We start from the raw sequence: 14,313 nt of genomic DNA, 5'->3' as shown, positions 1-14,313 counted from the left end.
GATTTACAGTATTTGGGTTTATTCATCGAGCAAATATTTGGTATTCTGGTCATGCACTTTACAGCCCATGCACACATGTTACAGCAAAACATAATAATGACTTATATCCATGTACATTCTTAACCTACAACTTCACTGGTTATTTATGTGGAGATCTCAGCCTGTGCTGCCATACAAATGAGATTTTGATCATACTTCACTGTCACTGTAGTTTATGATGCTAATTCAAAAGCTTTTATAATAGAAACATTGGTGAAATATTGAAAACTGAATGATCTTTTGAAGATCTTTGATGTGCAAATATTCAAATTTTCTTTCCTTCTATTGATCAGTTCTAAAATAAACAATGAGCATGTAATAATAAGCTGTGGAAGGTCTTGATGTAATCTTTTTAATGTTGTTCAAGGCTCCCACAGAGCTTGTGCTGTTCTTATCAAAGGGCGCAGGTGGAATATTTGGTTTTGCTGATTCCTGCCCCACAGCACTTTATGTATTTGAAAAGATGAATTTATTTTGGATGTTATACACAAGATGTTATTTGGACTCGCCCACATGAAGCGTATTGTCAGGAGAAATGAAATGCAAGAGAGGACCTAATGGAACCAGAGGCATGAGCGCCAAGTTTTAAAGTCAGAGATGAGAACTTTCAAAGAATGCAATTTTCAGAGTGCTCTGTAATTTCCCATTGTATTTGATTTGATGTATTGATTAGCAGACACAAGGCAGAAGACATGTCTTTGTGCTCTGACTGCGTCTAAGAAATGTTGAGAAACGATTTTCTGTCACCGTGTCTTTAAAATACTTGAATTCCCTTTTGAAGAGATGGCAGGAAGTGGATTTAATGTCTTGAGATAACAAAACAGAAAAAGATGAGCATATGGATCTGACTTTGTGACTTCTCACTGTAGCTCGGGGATTCTTTGATGGTGCCCTTAGCTGTCCCTCGATCTCGTCTGATAATGCTGAAGGTGACTTGGCTGTCACCATCGGGGCTCCTTTTGTTCTGAAACAGATTGTCTGAGAAGGCCGTGTCATTGTTTAAAATCCATAATAGAAAAGCTTTTACTGGTGTATGAACCCTAACACTGACGGGGATTCTGCCCATTGTTGTTCTTGTTATGCTTTTGTTTAATCTTTGAATGCAATGGTTCAGTTCAACACATTCTCAGCCAACTCGTTACATACGGATGCTTGGTCAGGACCCCTTGGCATCACTGGGTAAAGCGCTATGTATTCCTTTACCGTCCTTTAAGTCCAGTTAACAACTAGTTGCAGAGTTACACAGTTGCAGAGACCAATAACAAATGTGAACTGGTCACACTTTGGTTAGGTTTACAGACCAACAACTGCTTGGTTAATTTTAGACAACAAACCTACTTGGTTAGGTTCAGGAAGAGATCCTGGCTTGGCTTAATGTGTATGTTTTTTACGTACATTAAGTTGATGTACTTCACTTACAAAAGAAATCAGACTTTACTTTTGGTTTTACAGAGTACAAGAGGCCTGGTCCCCTGGGTGAAAGTCTGGTATTTGCTCTTCACACTCCTTATACTATGTCATTTGACGTGTTGGTAGTCCTTCACATTGAAACATTAGGGTACCATGTGCTTTAAAAAGGGATGCCAAGGGGTTCTAAGCATCCCTATGCAACGGATTGGGAATGAAAACAGGTTACTCAGTTCAGTTCTCTGAAGGTTTTCAAGGTTTTTTGGAAACATAAATCAGTAACCGGAGTAGAAGTAGATGAGACCGGTTGAAGCAAAGAAGGGGGAAGGGGGAAAATTTTTCCACTGAAGTAAATTAACCCAGCCATATTTCTAATTTGAGGATTTTTTCAGGCCACTGCAATGTGGTATTTTGTTGACTTTGGTTCATTGAAAAGAAAAGTGCTTCTAACACCTTTTAAAGAGTCCTCTTTCTAATTAGGAAGATTTTTCTTTCCTTTTCAAAACTAGTTTGACCTGAACTTTATTTTAAAGGGTGTATCATAATTCCCAAAAGGAAGCCATAATCTTTTGTTATTCGGCTCATTACAGCTCGTCTTTGACCTGTCTGAAACACGGGGGTTTGCCATAAAGCACTTCATTTGTTCTGTGCTCTACTTAAAAAATAGAACAGGTTGACACAGTTATAAGACACAAAACACAGAAATATGTAATTAGGATTTTTGACGCTTTAAATTTTACACCAAAACCACATCTTTGCAAGTTTTCAGCACTCATAGTTTTGAATTGGAGAAAACACCTGGCCTCCGGATTATTTTGCTAAAAAACTAATGAACAAGATGTTAAGTGTTAATAAGTAAGAAGTACTGGTACATTTTGCTATCTTTGGACACAGCACAGTTAACTGTGTTCCTGTTTTCCAGCCTTCATGCAAAGCTAACAGATGTCTGTGAACCTAACTATGTTCCTTCCATTAATTTTTTGGTCTTGTCAGGGTAAAATAACACCAAAACCAAATCTTTGCCCACCTTAAATAAAGCCAGGCCAGAACCAGCTCAAATACTTGTTCTTACTATAATATTTAAGACAAACACACAAGGGGAAATAATCTCATCACATCACAAACACTCCACCTCAAAACATCCTTACATGCTCACACAGGGAAGTCTCTATATTTAGCATGCTAACTTGGTAACAGTCTTTGTCCTCCGGGCGTCTTTCAAACTTATTCTCTGCTTTGTGAGCGTGGCACTTCAAAGGGAGATCCACCTTCCTGTGCAGCAGCACGTTTAGCTTTGGTCATCCGTAACACTGTGATGCAGTAACAATGAGCAGCCATGAGCACGAGTTTGGATTGTCTGTCTGTTCTTCTCTTTCCTACCTTCTTTGCCTCTGCTGCAGGTTCACTGAAAGATTGACAGAAAGAAAAAATATAAACACAGTCACAAATAATGGATTTATTCAGTCACGACAGCGTCCACACAAATGGATTATATACATGTAGGTCTGTGTGAACATGCTCTTCTTGGCTGTTGCATTCCTACAACAGGATTACTGCAGGACCCAACAAATGATGGGCTGACAATACTCACCTGATAATAAGCTCGGGCAGCTGTCACCAGCCTTTTCCAAACAATCACTTTTCATTGCTGTTTCTTTGCACTGTAGCATATTTGACTGTGAACAACATGACACGACTATTTTCATGTTTTGCTAAGGGGAAACTGAGGCACAATTAAGGCACAGCAAGGCCCTTCACCTGCTCCCAGAACCAGCCTAAAGGACGCCCCTGCAAATATGAAAGACAGCATGTGGAGTCTACAGCCATGTTAGCAGCTCTGTGAGGCTGTGCTTAGCTGCGCAGCAGTGATTTGAGCTAAATGCTAATGTCAGTATGCTAACATGTTCACAATAATGGCACTAACATTTACAATGCAAAAATCTTAGTTTTAGCATGTTAAAATTTTCTTAATACTTAAATACTAAATGGTAAACTGAGGGGAATGTTAATTCTGCAGGTATTTGGTCATAAACCAGTTGGACAAACTGAAATTTCAACCTGAAGATGGTGATGATGAAGTCAAATCAGCGTATTACCAAAGTGATTCACCCTGAGGGGAATATGCAGGACATGGTTGTGCCAAAATTCATGCCAATCTATCCAATAACTGTTGAGATGTTTTTCAAAAAACAACAATTGCTCACATCATGGTAGCACTACAGGAAAAGTCAGGGCAAGTCATTGTAATACTTCGTCTAGACCATGAATGCTTCAAGCAGTTAAAACACACTGACTTTGTCAAAGGGGACCACCAAAGTGAGATCCATCCTCCTGGGGAAATGAATGTCTGTACGAAATGTCATAATCTGTTCAGTGGTTGTTGAGATATTTTAGTCTGGACCAAAGTGGTGGACCAACTGACCGGCTGACAGACTGACGTTACCATCCCTAGAGCCAAGCTGCTAGCATGGCTGAAAATGCTGTCGAGCTCAGACCACAGGCCAGCAACAGGGTTGGGATACTCACGCCCTGCCAAGTCATTTCTAGCAGACGAGGGTATTCTGATGTTTTAAATGAAAAACTTTTTATTCAATTTTGAACTCTATAAAGACTTTATTCTGCAAATTTAGATGTGAGAGTGTTTGCATTCAGTGAGGACATGGGCCACAGGTCCATCATAAACAAACATGACATCTTTGATCACAACAACCATGGGAGAGAAGATGGAACAGTAAACTGAGAGGGCTGGAGGTCACAGAGAAAAGCAGAGATGTTTGTTTGTCTTTCAGAAAACGTAAAGTGAGACATAACTCTTTTCTGATTGCATATATTTAACTTGTGGGAACTTAGTGGTTCAGCCGTCAATTCACTCTAAATGACTTCTTACTTTGTGTCTTTACAGTGAATGCCTGGATGATGAGAGGGTTGTCAGGTAAGCATATCCATCCATCCATCCATCCATCCATCCATCCATCCATCCATCCATCCATCCATCCATATCATTTAATAAGATAAACTGTATCAGTCTCTAGGGAAAACTGAGTCACTGTGGCAGAACAATAGCAACAGCAGCAAAGAAAAACAAGGTTGTGGTAGTGAGACATATTGAAACTGACATTTCCATTTTTCCAGAAACATAGAATGTATGAAAAATATAAATCATAGCTTTGTGACAGAACAAAATGAGAAGAAGAAAAATGTTTTAAAAACAAACAGCTCATGATTAACACAAGAATACATGTCGAATGACCACAAACGTCCATCTTTGTCATGTTTCATTTCAGTTATTGTATCAGAGCACAAAAGCAGGGTGCATGACCTATAAATGCTCTGTTCTCTTCTTCCTTTGTGTCCTCTCAGCCACTGACAGTTTCAACATAGAGCCCACTCCCCCCCAGCCGAGGAGTCCCTGCAACGAATCCCGTCTACAGTGGGAGGTGGAGGTCTGTGGAGAAGACTTCAAACGGGACATGGCTCACATAGATCCACAGTACTGGTGTAACCTCACACACTTCATCAGGTATGACCAATGTGTGGTGGATCATTATCATGTACAGAAACTGAGTCTAATTAAAAATCTAAAAAGGAGAAACAGATCAGGAGGTTTAGCAGGTCCTGAACAGCACAGTCTGCAACCACCTGGTTTGCTGTTGATACCAAAGAAAAAGTCAGAATCAGAACCAAGTCGATGAGGAATCAGTGGGCTGATGATGCTGCTGGGTGTCTGTTCAGACTTCATTTTTCTGTTCCAAATAATGTCTTCCTTTACGTCCGTTCTGCACCCTGCATGGGTATGCATTTGTCTTCATCACATGTAACAGAGACATTTATTTAGACACACACCCACCCACACACACACACACAAGCAGTTCAGTTGTAATTGCATTTGGGGGAATTTATCAATGCCTAACCTGATTTTGTTTATTCCCAAAATGGATTATCAGCAGCAACACACACTCCTACTCCTTCTTTATGTTCTTAAGGAGATTTCAACACAGCAGCGTGGAAACAACTGTAACTGTTTGTTTCTTGAAATAAGTTCTGCTGTTCCATGAAATGGTTTCTGTATTATCCAGACTCCAAAATTGGCCTGCAGCGGAGAAGAGCATCTCTTCTGTTGAAGAGGGAGCTCATAAATTCTGCCTGTTGGCCCAAAATCAAGTGTTGATATTGAGCATATTAGAGAATCTCTTCCACATGCAGGATGTGACAAATTTTAAGAGTAAAATTTTCTCCTTACATTAGTCACCTGGTGCGGTTTTAATTTGACAGTGACTTAACAGCAGACATGCTATCAGGAAACTACACTGGAAGCACCTTTTATGTGTTACTATGGAGCAAATTTGACATTTTGTACAACCAGAGGAAAGCAGTGAAAGATGAAAGCCATCAGGACACTGGAATGTCTTCTACATTTTTAAGATCTCATCTTTATCTGTCACTGTTGTCTTTAAAAGAATTAATAAATTAATAGAAAGATCTCAGCTCCCTGCAGCTGGCTGGATGTCTATAGCTGGGAGAGCAGCTGGAGGTTTGCTTCCCAAAACCAGAGCTGTTTTCAAGAGGCATATGAGCCCCGACCACCCATCTGCATCTATCTTTATCCAGATTTTCACCTCATTCCTTCCTCTCACCTTTGGCCTCTCACGTTTTTTCCTTCAACTGCATAGCCAGAAGGGGAGGGAGGGAGCCATGAGACTGGCTTCTTGCACAATAAAATACACATGGGAGATTCAAATCAACGTCAAAATAGTCATCTGAGTCACAGATTTGTGGGAAAAAAAAAAAAAAATCAAAGATTTTGAAAACCACCAGCTCCATCCATCAGTTCTCTTCTTTTTTTTTCCTCTTTCACCATCATTTCTTTCCAGGAAAATCTGACAGGACTCCATGCTGTTTTCCAGTGATACAGCATTTTAAGTTTTAAGATTTATTTCAGTCATTCTCGATTAAAGGGAAGAAGAAATGTGAGATAAAGTTTTGAGAAAGAATTAACCATGTGAGAGGCCATTAACCAGTGAAAACATACATACCTATTGGTCCAGCTTCAGCCGTGGGACCAGGTCTTTGTTTTCCAAATCACTAAAATCTAGAAACTAGAATAATTTCATTTCAAAAGGTAAACAACAAAAGCACTATAGTGTCAGTAAACCAATGAATACCATGAATACTTAATAAATTGTGTTCATTTCTTCTGCACCTTTATGTTCACAGACCGATGGAAACAGTAACTGAATAGCAAATAAAACACATGGTGCAGTTGTACTCGAAATTAGATGGAGGCGGTTATCAAAGCACCCAAAGTTAAAGCGGCTACAGTCAACATTCTTGGACCAGTGGATCACGAGACTGTTTGCATGAGGAGGAAGTCACTCATAGTGAAGAATATTCCCACAGACAGTTATCACCCAACTGCAGTTTCCCTTTAGCTTTATGGGGCGTTTTAGTGTCTTTCAGCTCATTGTATTTGTTAGCTTCCGTTAACATCGTTAGCATCGTTTCCCTCTCTTTTCTTAGTCCTCCTCTGTCTAGATACAATATATAATCATTGAAGGCAGATTGAAGAAGTGCTGCTGATCTTAAAGCTGGCCTTTACTTTAAACGCTGGCCTGAACCTCTGCTCTGTCTCTGGTGCTATAGAGGAGTATCAAGCCGTTTACATTATAGAGCTTCAGTACAAATAACACTGCAAGCAATTGCTGTTAAATGGTCTTTTCTGGTTTTTGGCATGTAGAGTCGGAAGTCATTGAATTCATTACAGGGTGCTTCTTACTGGGCTTCAAACCCTGTGACTGAACGCAACACATGCCAGCCTGTGGTGGATTTCACAGTGAAGATTCATGAAGGAAAATTCATTCAAGTCTGCCAAAATGATTTCAAGCTGAAAATAATCTAGAACTGTTGCTGACAGATCGATAAATTGAAAATAAGTGAATCTGCTTCAGATGTTTAAAGGCAGTTTGATTGTGTGTGTCTGAACAGGTGGACTATTGGTCAGCATTGTCTGGCTTTCTCAGAGTCTTCTTTCTCTCTTCCCTGCTGGTTTCAAAAGAAACATAACATAACCCAGGACTGTCCGTCATGCCTATAAATAGTTAAGTGTTTTTTGGATCGTTTCTTTGGTCTACCTGAAGTGCAGGATGGGTGGTGTAATGTCCGGGCTCTGTTTTTCACTTTTTGTTCATACTCTGCTGTAGTAGTAATGCTTACTCATTCAAAACGGAAGGATGCGAAGAGTCAGAACCACCTTTAATCAAAATCTGTCAGTGATGTCCGAAAATAAAAGATGGGATTAACAGATGAAAAAACATGCACGCAAAGACTGTGGTAGCCTAGATTGGGTGGGAAGCACACCATGACTTGGCTTTGCAGGAACTCTGCCTGCATGAGGCCACATTTTTGAGAGAGAAATGATACCTTTGGGTGTTTTCCGTACAAATACATAATTTACACGCCCGTGTGGTGGATGCACTGACTTTCTCAGCAGCAGTTTACCTTAGAGCATGAAAGAAGGTGATAAGAAGGCCAGAGTGAGGAAGGGAGAGAGCTAAGACACAAGAGGAACCAGAGAGTGGTGAGAACGATCTGGCTTGGAGAGCGAGGGGCCTCATGTTTAAACAAGCAGTGACCCCTGCAAAGCTTCCTCTATTTGACAAATGAGCCGTGCCTCTCTGCAGTGATAGCTGCTGGCCAAACACTCAGCCAGCGTGACTGTTATTGTTTGAAACGAGTAGGTACAAGCTTGTTGGGACACACAATGTAGGACCACTGTGTGTGTGTGTGTTCATGAATTTAACACACTTCACTCATTTACCTTTAATAACATATTGATTTTCTACCCTGAGCAGTTTGCAGCTCCAGGAGTAGCCTCCCATAATGTTAGCACACTGGGACAGGGGAGTGGTGCTGGCACTCTGGACCTTTTAATATTCATTCTTGTGTGTGTGAATTATGGTCAATCCTTGTATGGACCAGGTGGTGTTCTAAAGTCATCAGAGCTTTTCCTCATGCCAGTAATCACAACTAATTGACTATTTAGATGAGCAAGCGCCATCTTAAGTAGATTATGTGTCCCTCATGACTGGCAAGAGACTGTTCCAGCCAGCTGTGGAGGGAGAGGACGGTTAATGGTTAAAATCACTTGAAGAGCTGAAACTGAATTATGTGCGGCCTTGCAAATGACATTAATAACAAAATGCAGGTCCAAGTCAAGTGTTTCAAGGTGTGTTCAGGTTTAAAACTAAGCAAATGTTCGCCTCACCAAAATTTGACCACTGCATAGTTTGTGTTTATTTGCCCTTAATAGGCGCCGTACCAACTGTACATTACCTGTAAGTGTGTTTGTTTGTGTGTGCTCAGCTCAGCCTCTGACTGATCTTGCAGCTCTCCAGGATCTCTTTATGTTGTTTCAATTCTATTTTGTTGAGTGTGTTTAGTTTGCTATTGATTAACAGCAGCAGCAAGTGGATTTTAACCTTTTCTAATTTTAGGTTTAGCCAAAGTGAGACATTTTGCTAAGAGTTTGATTAAAAATCAATATCATTCTCATTGCCGCTACTCCAAATACAAAAGTACAGACAGCACCTGATTAGCTTAGCATAAAGAAGGAGAAACAGCTAACCTGCCTCTGATCAAAGGTGACGAAATTTGGCTACCAGCACCTTTATAGCTCTCTAATTAACATGTTAAATGTTGTTTGTTTAATCCTCAAAAAAGATGACTTGCTCAAATAAGATGGAAAAAAAAGAACCAGCTGTTCTGGTTCACACAGTCATGAGTCCCAGAAGAAGAACAAACACTTGAACAATACTAAGCGGCACTGCATGTACCGGTGTTAATGTGTGCGATTCATATGTAAAGAAAGTGTCGGCAGCATTCAAATATCTATGGGCAAACAGTCACAACCCCTCAAGAAACATGAATGTGCAGACTTTTCCAGCCATTAAACATGTGTAGTGGGTTATCTTGTTGTTCAGAGCTACAAACCCCCAAACAGTTTTATCAGTGTGGGTTTCACTCCGAGCTTTAATGCCTCAGGGGGAGTTATGGAATTACGTTCTGAAGAAAACATTATTTTTGGGCATTAAAATGTTCAAATGAGATACTCGGCACAAAAGATAAGCAGCTTTAATGCAAAACTCTCAGTATCTGTATGTACCAGAAACCTTTGAGCGAGTGTGTGTGCATAAATATATTGGATCTTTGCCAAAACATTGTATGCATAATATATGTATCTGTGCCAGTAAGTGTGGTTATGTTCACAGTTATTTAATATATTCAATACCAAGATCTCCCTTCAGGTGGTAAATCAGCTGTGGACTGGGTCAAGCTCAGCTGATTATTGCATGTGGATGACAGCTTGAAAAGCTGTTAGCTGCTGTGTATTCCATCTGGGAAATAACTTCAAAAGTGTCTTATTCCCTACAGTCTGATGCTGCATTTTGACCATTTGTGCCAAAAAGCTCTGATACATATATTTTTTTTATTTCTCTTTCTGTCCTCTTATTTTTCTCAGCCACCAAATATTCCCTCTGCTCCCACTTTCTCAAGATCTTGGCATTGGCATAAACCATATTTTTAGAATTATTTGTTCGTTTGCATTGAAAAATGTTTGATAGAAGATACCATTCCCTTAGATCCATAATAATCTGTAGTTGATAGATAATGTTGTCCTTTTTCTTGCATATTACAACATTAATCTAAAGATTTTTTTTTTCATCATGAACAGATGAGCTTGCTCAGCTGGCTCAATAATAGACTGTTGCTCAGTTCAGATTTGACAGGAAGCTTTTCTCAGCAAAACACTTCTCTTATCACTGGCATGTGGCGCCTCTTGCCCTCTATGCACTGTACCTTATCTCTATATACAGAATCCACACAATATGTATGTCCCCTACAGACAGCAGGCCTTATATGATTTGCAGCACTTAAGCAGCGACCTTTCAAAGCTATTGCCACAGTTTGACGTCAGAGCTTAACGTATATGTGCTGTGCAGAGGGCGGCGGGTTGAAACAGTCTAATATATTAGATGTCATAATGGCTTCTTGTTCCTGGTCTATTAGTGCTGTGGTGAATAAATACGGAAGTTTTACATAGTGGCGGTGTTGACTGATTGTCAACACTAATGTTTATGTGTGTGTATCTTTTGCAGTTATAAAACCGAGCAGTAATTTGTGGGCTCTCTTGCCCTTTGCTTTGCCTCTCAGGCTACTTCCCCAACCACCCAATTGTTGGAGCTCATTGTGGCTGTGCAAAGTACTCAGAAGAAGATACTACTTAAACCTTATCTGCTTGTTTACTGGGAAAAATAGATCAATCAAAATTTTGGTGGTGTGTAACTATAAAAATATTGAAATTAAAAGATAAGGCAGAATAAGAGCGTAATATATTACATTATATGGTAAAACATATGTCAAAAAATGAGATTCTCTTCTAAAATCATGTTGACCAAACACACATGTACAGTAATTAGTGCATTTTGGTGATAACAGTGACAAAACGTATTTTACCTGCTGTGTCTTCTTTGTAGTTTTAGTAATCACAGAATGTCTAGAGTCCAAACGATGTAAACAAGGCATTTCATCTTCAGATCCAGTGTGGGCGTGCATGAGACATTATAACTGTTGCTCAGTTTACTGTTCTGCTGGTGAGAATAACAATAACTCCTGGATGTCAGAAGAAGAAAAACTGGACCTGGATGATTGAGAATTCACGATGGAGAAGGAGGATTAGGGCTGGCTGAATGAATTCATCAATGCAGAGCTCTAAGCCTGGAAAGCTCCATGAAGACTCTCAACAGCCCTGAATGCCTGTTAAAATAGAGGAGAGCAGTGGGTCACAAAAGGCAGTAAAAGGCGTTATATCCTCAGTCACAATGATGGATTACCCTCCGAACCTCCAGTGCTTTGGTTAATACTCAAACTGCTAAACCGTAGAAGGGCATTCAATGGTTTTGTGCCCTTCAGAGAACTTGGGTTGTTATAAATAAGGTCATTTTGAGTCTTAACTGTCCACCTACAATATGATATGCATTACAGTAAATTCATACCTTGAACTGTGTCCATTTTTAAGTATGCTAAAGCAGATGCCTAAGTAGAAAGCAGATAAGATCAACAGTCCATAATCCCTACATTTGACCCTCGAGGAATTCTTCTGCTAAAACAGAAGTCAGTGGTGATTTTCATCTGATCTTTCTCCCCTCTTTCTTCCATTTGTCTCCTCAGTGAGTACCACCTCTTCACACTCTGCACAGAGGCAAAGTCCCACATGGTCCACTGCTACTGGCCCAATCCGCTGGTGGAGAGCTACATCATCCGCATACACAAGCACTTTTTCTCCAACTGCACCACTGAGCAGGTGGTGTGGGTGGACCCTCCAGACGACACGCTAACCATCCTTATCCTCATCCCTGTTTTCCTCACATTGGCCATGATTGCCCTGGTGGTCTGGTGCAGCAAGAGGAGTGATATCCTGGCTTAGGAGAGAGGAAGATGGAAGAGGATGAAGAAGAGCACGAGAAGGACTGAGTTCAAGGTCCCAACCTCCACTAAAACAATACTGTACAAAGGAGTGCACAGAGGTTTTGAGAGATTGGTTCATTTGGTCAAATTACCACAAATGTAGTGCTGCAAACAACCTAAACCTTCCGTGGAAACGAGGGAAGTAGAAAGAATTATTTTCTTTAATATTTTAATATATTATATGCAGTGTTTCATATTTCTGACATTGCTTTACTATCACTTATGTTCAACTGTTTATCAGGTTGTTATAGCACAGAATTTGACTGTGTATCAATGATGAACTGTAGAAATTTGGGAAATTATTTGCTTTCTTGCACAGTAAATATGTCGCTGGAACAAGCAACTGGTTAGCTTAGCTTAGCATAATGACTAGAAACAGGGGGAAACACCTAGCCTGGCTCTGTGTAAAAGTAAAAAAATCCACCTACCAGCACCTCACATGTAATATCACATTTTTTAATGTAAAAAAGTGTAAAAAGTTTTTGAGCAGTATTTGGGTGCAGTACCTCTTCGCTGTGAGATTGCCTTGAAACTTGCAGAGCCTCCAGGAAGTAATTGCACCTGACCAAAGCTATTGTTTTTACACTTCTTGTATGGATTTAACATGCAGGATAAAATGTGTTTATAACTGAGCTTTATAGTTAATGTTGTGTGGATTTTGTTCCCTTTGCACAGACTCATACTAGCTATTTCCTCTTGTTTGCAGTGTTGACGCTAAGCTCAGCTTCTCATTTAACTAAACTTAACATAACAAAAAAGCAAATAAGTGTATTACCCTAACTGTTGACCATTCCTCCAAGACACTGAAGATTTTGGTCGTTTCATACATCAACATGTTTCCAGTAACTTGACCAGAGGGACAATCAATCAAATCTTGGTGCATTCTTTAAAGCTCATGGATCTGGACCATTGACCTTGGAGATTCTTGTCAGAGCACTGTATTGTTGCTGAAGGCCAAAGCATCCACCAAGCATCAGAGGCAGTGACTGAACCCTAAATTGGTGGGAACGAGACTCCCGGAGGACTCCATACGTTAAATATTTTAACATGATACTGTATGATGGACACAAAAAGAAGCCAAATGTGGACTTGATATTGATTCTGCGAGTTTTATCTTACTGTTGAGTTACTCAATGGACTGTCACCACTGGAAAGGATACACTGGTGTACAACCCAAAGACAAGGCAACACCATGATTCATGTATTTTGGGACTTGAATTTCTCGTGTAACTACCTGAGCCTCAAGGGACTGTTTTATAACAGTGTAACTTATCAGATACTGTTGAATGAAATACTGTTAATACTCACAAAGAGGGGTTCTCAGTGGAAACAAAACACTATGACGTGAAATTGAGAACTCAAATTGTACAGTTATGCTCTCTGTCTGTGCTGTCTACTGTATCTGCATTGCCTCTCCAGTGTTACTCAGACCAGTGAGAAAAACACACTGTTGCTTTGAAATGAATTCCTTCGGGGAGAAGTTTGATTTGTACGCACTTCATTGGTTCTTTGAACCACAGTCCTGACCAGCCGCGAGGCAAACTAAACCAAGCACTGCTTTTTTATTTTCTTCCAAAGCATAAAGCATAAATCTCTGTTCATCAGCTCTCACCTGCACTCTTTTGTCTATGGAAACTGAAACTCAGCAAAAGTACCTTGATTAAATTTCTCTTAAAATAACTGGTTGCTTTGCTTCATTACATGATTAGTGTTTACTTAAAAAAGTATTTCTTGATTTGATTTTTAGTTCTTTCTTTGAGTTCTTTCTGCATCATTTTAAAATCATCATGACATGACCTTTGAGATGCTTCTGTCATCTAAACAGACAATGCCACGTGGCTCTTCTAGAGTCCTTACCTTGTATTTTACCAGGCTGGGTCAATGTCAAAAGGGAATACAATCATTCCCAGCGTGCATCATCAGATCCTGAAGGGACATGCTAATTTTATCACTGAAGTTCTACTTGCTGAATTATTTATTGTAGATTCTTTTTCAGGTCACAATTAAACTTAAATAACAAGCTGGAACTGAGCTTGCTGTCCCAATTTGGTATCACTGTGGTTGAATTGATTTCTGCAGTGATGTGGAGAAAAGACTGTACGGCAGCAAACTGACACAAATACCCAAAGCTGCTGACATATCCAATCTCTGATCTATCCAATCTAGGTTGAGCCTCAGCAGCGTGAAATTAATCTTTTCTCAGCTTTATTAAGCCACACATATTTACTTCCATGTTCAGCAACATTACCATAAGATAAGTTTACAGCCTCACAATTTTTATGACAAATGCACATTTGAAGTGACAAAATGAAACATGTTTTTACAAATATTTGTACATTTTAAAGG

At 39.8% G+C, this 14,313-nt stretch overlaps 1 protein-coding gene across 1 annotated transcript in view; it reads left to right on the top strand.

Moving 5' to 3' along the window:
- Window positions 1-13,647, top strand: part of LOC139347133 (receptor activity-modifying protein 3-like) — a 29,302-nt gene extending 15,655 nt beyond the window's left edge. The window contains exons 2-4 of the mRNA XM_070986602.1: window positions 4,349-4,378; window positions 4,807-4,966; window positions 11,671-13,647. Of these exons, the coding sequence (XP_070842703.1) occupies window positions 4,349-4,378; window positions 4,807-4,966; window positions 11,671-11,926 (446 nt within the window). The 3' untranslated portion in view covers window positions 11,927-13,647. The remainder of the gene's footprint in view (window positions 1-4,348; window positions 4,379-4,806; window positions 4,967-11,670) is intronic.
- The last annotated feature ends 666 nt before the right edge of the window (window positions 13,648-14,313 follow it).

Source organism: Chaetodon trifascialis, chromosome 18, assembly GCF_039877785.1.
Source record: "Chaetodon trifascialis isolate fChaTrf1 chromosome 18, fChaTrf1.hap1, whole genome shotgun sequence".
NCBI classification, from domain to species: domain Eukaryota; kingdom Metazoa; phylum Chordata; class Actinopteri; order Chaetodontiformes; family Chaetodontidae; genus Chaetodon; species Chaetodon trifascialis.
This window is presented reverse-complemented; position numbering and strand designations above follow the sequence as displayed.